Below are 11,239 nucleotides of genomic sequence, written 5' to 3' on the forward strand. Positions count from 1 at the left end.
TTCCTCATTACTCTGGTTAATATCAGTGTCTCCATTTACTAGGCTACACTATTCTTAAAGATTTTTGACTTTTCTGGACCTTTTTTGTGTGAATTCTAAATGTGGTCCAGCCAAGTTACTTTCATAATTAAACAGAGGTAACAGCTCATCTCTCCTGGAAGGAGGCCTTATAGTTTCATGACCATGAGTACCTCTAAGAGCGATCTCATGTACATTCCCTACTCGTTTGCCCCAACTTTGGTGCCACTGCCTTCAGTCATCTAGGGCCCTAACTTTGGAACTTACTCCCTAACCTCTTTGCCTCCCTTTCCTCAAGACCCTCCTCAAAACTCACCCTTCCCAATCTCCTCCTTTGGTTAAACATCAATTTTTGTCTGATTACACTTCTGTGAAGCAACTTGAAATGTTTTGCTATGGTAATGCTGCTAAATCAATGCAAATTGTTGGTGTTTATTCTTTGTGAGGCTAAATAGTCAGTCCTGAAATTTGACAATGGAGGATAATCATGCATTGATACACATATAGCTGAGAATAGCTTCGTGAAAAGATGCTCAAACTGAAACTCTCACATTATTCTTGAGTCTACAAACACTGTAAAGAATGCCCTGTTCTTTCTGCATGAAACCCAAGAACAACATAGTTTATGATGCAGTACCAAGGTGATGAATATCTGCGATATTAGCAGATTCGTTTTGGTTTATCCATGTGTGATCCTGCCCAAATTAAGAAAAAAGTCTATTGAAACAAATTGATAAAAGGCTATTCAGTACATCCACCACGAGACCATGTATGAAACGATAATCTGGGGCAAAATTAATAGCCACTTGGACAAATGTGAATTCATTAAGGAAAACCAGCATGGATTTTTTAAAGGCAAATCATGTTTAACTAACTTGCTAGAGTTTTTTGCTGAGGTAATAGAGAGCAATGTGTTTGGTGTGGTGTACATGGATTTCCAAAAGATGTTTGATAAAGTGCCAGCAAAGTTGAAGCCCATGGAATAAAAGGGACAGTGGCAGCATAGGTACGGAATTGTCTCAGTGACAGGAAACAGAGAGTAGTGGGGAACGGTTGTTTCTCGGACTGGAGGAAGGTATACAGTGGTGTCACCCAGGGTCGGTACTGGGACCACTGCTTTTCCTGATGTATATTAATGACTTGGGTGTACAGGGCACAATTTCAAAATTTGCAGATGATGCAAAACTTGGAAGTATAGTGAGCAGTGAGGAGGAGTGGGATAGACTTCAAGAGGATGTAGACAGGCTGGTGAAATGGGCAGACACATGGCAGACGAAATTTAATGCAGAAAAGTGTGAAGTGATACATTTTGGTAGGAGGAATGAGGAGAGGCAATATAAACTAAAGGGTACAATCCTAAAGGGACCACGTGAACAGAGACCTGGGGGTATGTGCACAAATCGGGAAGGTGGCAAGGCAATTTGAGAAAATGGTTAAAAAAGCTTATGGGATCATGGGCTTCATAAATAGAGGCATAGAGTATAAAAGTATACACAGTATAAATCAGGAAATTAGAGATGCATGTAACAAGGTAATCCTGGGGGACTTTAATCTACATAGAGACTGGGCAAGCCAAATTTGCAGTAATAGTGTGGAGGACGATTTCACGGAATGTATCCAAGATGTTTTTCTAGATCAGTATGTTGAGGAATCAAGTAGGGAACAGGCTATTTAAGATCTAGTATTGTGCAATGAGAAAAGGTTCATTAATAACCTTGTAGTAAAAGGGCCTTTAGCGAAGAGTAACGATAATATGATAGAATTTTATATTGAGTTTGAAAGCAATTTAGTTAAATCCAAAACAAGGCTCTTAAATCTAAACAAAGCAAACTATTTAGGTATGAGGGGTGAGTTGGCGAAGGTAAATTGGGAAACTACATTAAAAGGTGTGACGGTAGACAAGCAATGGATAGTATTTAAAGAATGAATACATACTTTACAACAAATATACATTCCTTTAAGTCACAAAAACCCCACAGGAAAAGTGGTCCAACCACGGCTAATGAGAAGTGAATTATCGGGCTCAATTCTCCCCACTGAGTGCCCTCCTCGACCCATGCTGCTTTATTTGGCCTATTAGAAAGCACAGTTTCCCCGATCAATTTGCACCAGCGAAACTCAGTTAGTTACGATCTTTTTAGATAAGTTTTTTTTTTCAGCTAAAGTGGGCGTAACCTACCACATGCGCCAATCCTGGCCATTGAGGCAAGTTTGGCCAGCTGAGAGTTACTCCAGTTTTTCTTAGACCAGTGTATGTGGCCTCTGTAGAAAAACTTTCTGGGGAGTTAAGGAAATCGGCGCAGGTAAGTGCAGCAGATGCCTGGACAGTAGCAGCAGGAGAAGTAAGAGAGAGGGGGAGAGAGGGAGGGGAAGCCTTTCAGGTACAGTTAGGTGCGGGAACCGGGAGGGAGGATGCCATTTGGCCTGGGCTAGGGGTGGGGGAGTAGACCGGGAGGCCACTTGGCCAGGGCTAGGTATGGGGAGTGGTCTGGGAGGCCCTTTAGCCTGGGCTAGGGGTGGGGGAGTAAACCAGGAGGCCATTCGGCCAGGAATAGGGGAGGGGGAGTGGTACCGGGAGGCCCCTTGGTCTGGGCAAGGGGCAGGGGAGCAGGACTGGCATCAGGGGAGAGGGACTTTACTAATTTAATGGAGGTAAGTTGCAGCAATGTATTTTAAGGTTTTTGTGAAGTTGGGGCCAGGAGATTCTTCATGAGGCCATAGGTTGTTGCCCCACAAACAGTTAGGAGGATCGCCCTTCGTTTGGTAGCGTTCTCGTCCCCTTCCAGCTTGTTGGCCATGAAGTATTGGTCTAGTCTCTCCACGAAGGCCTCCCAATCGTCCCCTTCTGAGAACTTCTCCAGGATATTGATTGTTCTTTGCATTTTCGCGCGGTTGTTCGTTACTTCATCGTCAATTGATACACTCATAATAAAGATAGTAACTGAGTACTGTGTACAATGATCAAGTGTGACCTTATCTCCTTTAATAAGATTCCAAAGTGCAGGTACCTCGTGGGTGGCCTGCTTATATACTGTGCTCCCAAGGAATGCTGGGATCCCTTGGGACTCCAACAGGTGGGCCCTCTGGTGGTCAGGTGTCATGCAGGTTACAAGGGGTTAAATACATAACAATTAGTCTGCCATACCTATGGAGATGTGTGAGGAGACCAAACCTTACAACTGTCGCAAGGATGAGTTGTCCATTCTGTCAGACTGTTTACTGTGGGGTAATCGTATCATCATGCCGAAGAAAGGTAGAGAAAAATTTGTACGTGAACTTCATAGCATTCATCCTGGTATTGTCTTGATGAAATCCATTGCTAGATCTCATGTATGGTGGCCTAGAATTGACTCTGATCTGGAATTATGCGTGCATCAGTGCAATACTTGCATGCAGCTAAGTAAAGCACCAGCGGAATCTCCGCTGAGTCTTTGGTCATGGCCATCCAAACCACGGTCGAAGATCCACATTGATTTTGCAGGCCTGTTCCTAGGAAAGACATTTTTTGTCGTAGTAGTTGCATATTCTAAGTGGATAGAGTGTGTTGTTATGTCATCCAGCCCGTCTACAGCTACCATTGAGAGCCTCTGTATCATGTTTGCGACTCATGGTTTGCCTGACATTGTTGTGAGCAACAATGGATCTTGCTTCACAAGTCTTGAGTTCCAGGAGTTCATCAAACTCAATGGCATCAGACATGAGAGATCAGCTCCATTCAAACCTGTTTCTAATGGTCAAGCAGAGCGTGCCGTTCAAACGATCAAGCAAAGTATGAAACGTGTAACTCAGGGCTCACTGCAGAGACGGTTGTCATGTATATTGCTCAGTTACAGGTCAAGGCCTTAGACGCTTACTGGGGTTCCTTCTGCTGAATTACTGATGAAGAGAAATCTCAAGACCAGGCTTTCTCTTGTTCATCCTGATTTGAATGATCGTTTTGAAAACAGACGTCAAAGTCCACAATGGTGTCATGATCGTGTTGCCGTGTCATGTGACATCTCGGTCAACGATCCGGTTTATGTACTGAACTATGGTCAAGGTCCAAAGTGGATCGCCAGCACTGATACAGCCAAGGAGGGTAACAGAGTGTTTATTGTCATGCTCAAGAATGGGTAAACATACAGGAAACACCTTGACCGGGTTAAACTGCGGCACATGGATGAACTGGAACCGAGTGAGGAAGATGCAGTCAGTGGCCAACCAACCATTGTTCACTCATCAGAGGACTCTGCTGACGTTACTGACACTGAACCTTCAGTCTCTGATGTGGTCATGACCACTCCCATCAGATCGGCTACTCAGCCCTCAGTCTCAACGGACTCAGAACACTCGCCCAGAGACAAAGTGAAACTGAGACGATCAACTCGTGAGAGGAAAACACTAGACTGTCTTAATTTGTAAAAAGACTGTTGTTAAGATTTTAAAAGGGGGATGTTGTTACATATTAATGCTTAGAGGGTCACCAGACTCCAGAGGGCGCTGCGGTCGGAGGTCATCGGGCTGTTCGCATGTGGCATGTGTGCTTGGTCATCTGTATATAAGCTGTCTTTGTCATGCTGGCACTTTGGGACTGGAACAAAGATGGATCAGGTTGCACTTGAGTGAGTAACCAGACTCTTGAGTCATTACAGGTAATATACTAGCATGGATTGAGGATTGGTTAACCGACAGAAAACAGAGAGTAGGAATAAACGGGTCATTTTCGGGTAGTCAGGCTGTAACTAGTGGGGTACCGCAAGGATCATAAGAACATAAGAATTAGGAACAGGAGTAGGCCATCTAGCCCCTCGAGCCTACTCTGCCATTCAACAAGATCATGGCTGATCTGGCCATGGACTCAGCTCCACTTACCCGCCCGCTCCCCATAACCCTTAATTCCCTTATTGGTTAAAAATCTATCGATCTGTGATTTGAATACATTCAATGAGCTAGCCTCAACTGCTTCCTTGGGCAGAGAATTCCACAGATTCACAACTCTCTGGGAGAAGACATTCCTTCTCAACTCGGTTTTAAATTGGCTCCCCCGTATCCTCAAAGAATTCCAGTAAATTAGTTAAACATGATTTCCCCTTCATGAATCCATGTTGCGTCTGCTTGATTGCACTATTCCTATCTAGATGTCCCACTATTTTTTCCTTAATGTTAGCTTCAAGCATTTTCCCCACTACAGATGTTAAACTAACCGGCCTATAGTTACCTGCCTTTTGTCTGCCCCCTTTTTTAAACAGAGGCGTTACATTAGCTGCTTTCCAATCCGCTGGTACCTCCCCAGAGTCCAGAGAATTTTGGTAGATTATAACGAATGCATCTGCTATAACTTCCGCCATCTCTTTTAATACCCTGGGATGCATTTCATAAGGACCAGGGGACTTGTTTACCTTGAGTCCCATTAGCCTGTCCAGCACTACCCCCCTAGTGATAGTGATTATCTCAAGGTCCTCCCTTCCCATATTCCCGTGACCAGCAATTTTTGGCATGGTTTTTGTGTCTTCCACTGTGAAGACCGAAGCAAAATAATTGTTTAAGGTCTCAGCCATTTCCACATTTCCCATTATTAAATCCCTCTTCTCATCTTCTAAGGGACCAACATTTACTTTAGTCACTCTTTTCCGTTTTGTATATCGGTAAAAGCTTTTACTATCTGTTTTTATGTTTTGCGCAAGTTTACTTTCGTAATCTATCTTTCCTTTCTTTATTGCTTTCTTAGTCATTCTTTGCTGTCGTTTAAAATTTTCCCAATCTGCTAGTTTCCCACTAACCTTGGCCACCTTATACGCATTGGTTTTTAATTTGATACTCTCCTTTATTTCCTTGGTTATCCACGGCTGGTTATCCCTTCTCTTACCGGCCTTCTTTTTCACTGCAAGATATTTTTGTTGAGCACTATGAAAGAGCTCCTTAAATGTCCTCCACTGTTCCTCAATTGTGCTACCGTTTAGTCTGTGTTTCCAGTCTACTTTAGCCAACTCTGCCCTCATCCCACTGTATTCCCCTTTGTTTAAGCATAGTAAGCTCATTTGAGACACTATTTCCTCACCCTCAATCTGTATTACAAATTCAACCATATTGTGATCACTCATTCCAAGAGGATCTTTTACGAGGAGATCGTTTATTATTCCTGTCTCATTACACAGGACCAGATCTAAGATAGCTTGCTCCCTTGTAGGTTCTGTAACATACTGTTCTAAGAAACAATCCCGTATGCATTCTATGAATTCCTCCTCAAGGCTACCTCGTGCGATTTGGTTTGACCAATCGATATGTAGGTTAAAATCCCCCATGATTACTGCCGTTCTTTTTTCACATGCCTCCATTATTCCCTTGATTATTGCCCGCCCCACCGTGAAGTTATTATCTGGGGGCCTATAAACTACGCCCACCAGTGACTTTTTCCTCTTACTATCTCTAATCTCCACCCACAATGATTCAACATTTTGTTCATTAGAGCCAATATCATCTCTCACAACTGCCCTGATATCATCCTTTATTAACAGAGCTACCCCACCTCCTTTCCCTTCTTGTCTGTCTTTCCGAATTGTCAGATACCCCTGTATGTTTAATTCCCAGTCTTGGCCACCCTGCAACCACGTTTCTGTAATGGACACCAAATCATACCCATTTGTGCCGTCAACTCATTTACTTTATTTCGAATGCTGCGTGCGTTTAGGTAGAGTGTTTTAATACTAGTTTTTAAACCATGATTTTTAGTTTTGACCCCTCCTGCATATTCATACATATTGTCCCTTCCTTTCTCCTTGTGGTTTACACTTACCCCAGTGCTACTCTGCTCTGTTGCCTCCTGCCTTTTGCATTCTTTCTTGGGGTCCTGTTCATCCGAGCTCTAACTCTAACCCACTCTAACTAGCTCAGAGCCCCCTCCTGTGTTCCGAATACTCCTCGCATTGAGGCACTGAGCTTTCATGCTTGCCTTTTTATTACACTTTGACCCTTTAGAATTTTGCTCTACAGTGGCCCTTTTTGATTTTTGCCTTGGGTTTCTCTGCCCTCCACTTTTACTCATCTCCTTTCTGTCTTTTGCTTTTGTCTCCATTTTGTTTCCCTCTGTCTCCCTGCATTGATTCCCACCCCCCCTGCCATATTAGTTTAACTCCTCCCCAACAGCACTAGCAAACACTGCCCCTAGGACATTGGTTCCGGTCCTGCCCAGGTGCAAACCGTCCGGTTTGTACTGGTCCCACCTCCCCCAGAACCGGTTCCAATGCCCCAGGAATTTGAATCCCTCCCTGCTGCACCACTGCTCAAGCCACGTATTCATCTGAGTTATCCTGCGATTCCTACTCTGACTAGCACGTGGCACTGGTAGCAATCCCAAGATTACTACTTTTGAGTTCCTACATTTTAATTTAGCTCCTAGCTCCTTAAATTCGTCTCGTAGGACCTCATCCCTTTTTTTACCTGTATCGTTGGTACCAATGTGCACCATGACAACTGGCTGTTCACCCTCTCTTTTCAGAATATCCTGCACCCGCTCCAAGACATCCTTGACCCTTGCACCAGGGAGGCAACATACCATCCTGGAGTCTCGGTTGCGGCCGCAGAAACGCCTATCTATTCCCCTTACAATTGAATCACCTATCACTATCGCTCTCCCACTCTTTTTCCTGCCCTCCTGTGCAGCAGAGCCAGCCACGGTGCCATGAACTTGGCTGCTGCTGTCCTCCCCTGATGAGTCATCTCCCTCAACAGTACTTGGGCCCCAGCTATTCACAATCTATATCAATGATTTGGAAGAGAGAACCAAATGTAATATATCCAAGTTTGCTGATGATACAAAGCTGGATGCGAATGTAAGTTGTGAGGAGGTTGCAGAGAGACTTCAAGGGGATATAGACAGGCTCAGTGAGTGGGCAAGAACATTGCAAATGGAATATAATGTGGAGAAATGTGAAGTTATCCACTTTGGTAGGAAAAATAGAAAAACAGAGTATTTTGTTAAATGGTGAGATTGGGAAATGTTGGTGTTCAGAGGGACCTGGGTGTCCTTGTACACCAATCACTGAAAGTTAACATGCAGGTACAGCAAGCTATTAGTAAATCAAATGGTATGTTGGCCTTTATTACAGGAGGATTTGAGTACAAATGTAAAGACGTCTTACTGCAATTATATAGGGCCCTGGTGAGACCACACCTGGAGTATTGTGCACAGTTTTAGTCTCCTTACCTAAGGAAGGATATACTTACTACAGAGGGAGTGCAACAAAGGTTCGCCAGACTGATTTCTCTGATGGGAAATTGCCCAATGAGGAGAGATTGAGTAGACCAGGCCTATAATCTCGAGTTGAGAAGAATGAGAGATGATCTCATTGAAACATACAAAATTCTTACAGGGCTAGACAGGGTAGATGCAGGGAGGATGTTTCCCTGGGCTGGGGAGTCTAGAACCAGGGGTCACAGTCTCAGGATAAGGAGTCGGCCATTTAGGACTGAGATGAGGAGACACCTCTTCTTCAGAGGGTGATGAATCTTTGCAATTCTCTACTCCAGAGGGCTGTGGAGGCTCTGTTGGTGAGCATATTCAAGACAGATTTTTGGATATTAAGGGGATCAAGTCATAATGGGGATAGAGCAGGAAAGTGGAGTTGAGGTAGAAGATCAGCCAGGATCTCATTGAATGGCAGAGCCGGCTCGAGGGGCCAAATGGCCAACTCCTGCTCCTAATTCTTATGTTATTATCTTATGTAAAATGAAGGAAGTAATGATGAACACTTATAAATCACTGGTTCGGCCCCAACTGGACACCACTGTTTCAGAAGAATGTGACGGCATTAGAGAGGGTGCGGAAAAGATTTCCAAGAGTGGTTCCAGGAATGAGAACCTCTAGTTACGTGGATAGACTGGAGAAGCTGGGGTTGTTCTCCTTGGAGCAGAGAGGGTTGAAAGGAGATTTGATCGAGGTGTTCAAAATCATGAGGGGTCTGGACAGAATAGAGAGAGAGAAACTGTTCCCATTGGTGGAAGGGTGGCGAACCAGAGGACACAGATTTAAGGTGATTGGCAGAAGTTCCAAAGGCGACATGAGGAAAAACGTTTTTACGCAGCGAGGGGTTAGGATGTCGAATTCACTGCCTGAAAGGATAGTAGAGGCAGATTCAATCGTGTCTTTCAAAGGTGAATTGGATAAGTACCTGAAGGAAAAAAAATGCAAGGCTACAGGGAAAGGGCGGGGAGTGAGACTAGCTGACCTGCTCTTGCAGAGAGCCGGCACGGGCTCGACGGGCTGAATGGCCTCCTTCCGTGATTCTATTATTAATCCACCATTGGACTTTCTCGCCACGAACCTGAAGATGCTTTACTATGAGGACACTAATTTCCTGAATTTCTGTGGGGGGAGGGGACAGAGAGTTGCACCCGTCAAGGGCCAGAATCTTGGTGGAACTCACAAGCACTTGGCTTTCTGCCCCGTTTTATTTCTGTTGCAAATTTCAGTCTGAGGCAGTGAGCGAGCCTTCTCTGCCCCCATGTCTGGGAGAAGGGCCAAACTATCTGGGCCCAGCAGAACATGCAGCACCTGAGAACTATCATCATTTTGCATTGCCTCTTCCCAGGGCCCTAAGAGAGCAGAGAAAAGGCATGTTGGTCCCAGATAGAATTGATTACCTTTTAACTATCAGCAATTTGCTCTCTTTAAAGCAAAAAACATTAGGAGATTGTCTTTGTGCTGGAAGGAGCTCAGGGTCTGCCTGTCACAAGGTGCCCGTGCAGGGCGGGGTCAGAACCCAACCGTTTACGTGACTCCATCTCCAGGATTAGGGACAGGGTCAGCTGCTTTCTCTAGGTGCATTGGAGTCCTGCTGTGCCACACTGCTACTGGTGGAGAAAGGACGGTGGAATCTCCCATCTCTACTTGCTCTGAATACTGAAGCAGTTAATTAGGACTGTGCTTGTGGACATTACTATATCCAATTTTAAATTGTGCTTATTGAGTACTGTTAACAGGCTTTGCACTGACATCTCTTGTTCTACAGGGGTCCCCACCTGTGCTCTGTGACTGGAGAGATGACATCTGAATATATTTCTCAAAGCTGGAAATATGGCTGCACTGTCGAGTGGGAACAAGTTATTGCTGTTGGACCTCATTTTATCTTTCATGATTCTGAAGCTCTGTCAGAACTCTGTGCTATGCTCTACAAACCTGATTCTGTACATGGTTGCACTAAACTATTTGAATCCAAACCTTCTTAAATCTAAGATAATTTCCATGCCTTTAGTTCAATCTGTCAGATTTCTATGTATCCGTGGACTTATATTCTGTAACTAAAGATAATTTGATGACTGCATAAAGAACAAAGTATTGTCATGTGATTTTGTCCATGGGCTAGACTTTCCATCAGTTTTGCATCGCGACCACCCACTTAATGTCCATTTTAACGCTGGGATGAAGTATAATGCCCAGTTATTGCCCATTTCACAAAAAAATGGAAACTAACGCCCATTTATCACTCACTTATTGCCCAGCGTTACTTTTGGCATATAGTTAACGCCGAGAATTAATAAGACCGTCCGGCCATATTTTTTTGCCGTAATGGTCAGAATAAACTAAACAAACGCCCATAATCTCGCCGAGCGTTACTTTCGGCATATCGCCCACATATCGCCGAAAATATCGCTCGCCAAAAAAAAATGCTGATAAAAAGCTGCTCTCACCTGACCTTAACCCAGTGGTATGGACGCCATTTAGTAAATCGGAGGAGTTTTCATATAAAAGGCAGCTTCAACTTCTGGGGAGTTTTGATGTAATCTGGAGTTATTTTAAGGTGATTTGAAAATCTGAACAAACATCTTATTATATTGTGGATGAATTGAATTTATTTTATTTGTTCTAGTCGGTAAATTTATTGTTTGTGAACAATAGGTATAATACTGACAGTTATTGTAATGGGGCCTGTAATTTCTCAGCCTGTCTTGATGACTATGCACACGCTGCAGACTAGAGATGGGAGAAGGTATATTGAAGAGCAATATGTGCCCAATCAAAGAGGAGTCAGACTGAGGAGGAAACGTCCTCCGAGCCAGAAGCAAGAGCTTCCTCCTGGCTCGAGCAATGGGTTGCAGCACCTTGGGGTGCAGTGCCAGATTCTGGTACCACTGATAGCTCTCTGGCATCTGTGTTCCCGGCTATTCTCTCCAGGGCCACCGCTATCCGCATCATCTTTTGGTTAAGGTTCACGGACAGAGTGGCAACCTGGCCAGATAAACCACC

The 11,239-nt window shown here is 44.2% G+C and overlaps 1 protein-coding gene across 1 annotated transcript in view; it reads left to right on the top strand.

Annotated features, from left to right (window-relative positions):
• Positions 1 to 10,283, top strand: part of LOC139228324 (gamma-interferon-inducible lysosomal thiol reductase-like) — a 91,800-nt gene extending 81,517 nt beyond the window's left edge. The window contains exon 6 of the mRNA XM_070859510.1: positions 10,005 to 10,283. Coding sequence (XP_070715611.1) covers positions 10,005 to 10,046 — 42 coding nt within the window. The 3' untranslated portion in view covers positions 10,047 to 10,283. The remainder of the gene's footprint in view (positions 1 to 10,004) is intronic.
• Positions 10,284 to 11,239: the final 956 nt, after the last annotated feature.

Source organism: Pristiophorus japonicus, chromosome 17, assembly GCF_044704955.1.
Source record: "Pristiophorus japonicus isolate sPriJap1 chromosome 17, sPriJap1.hap1, whole genome shotgun sequence".
Lineage (NCBI taxonomy): Eukaryota > Metazoa > Chordata > Chondrichthyes > Pristiophoridae > Pristiophorus > Pristiophorus japonicus.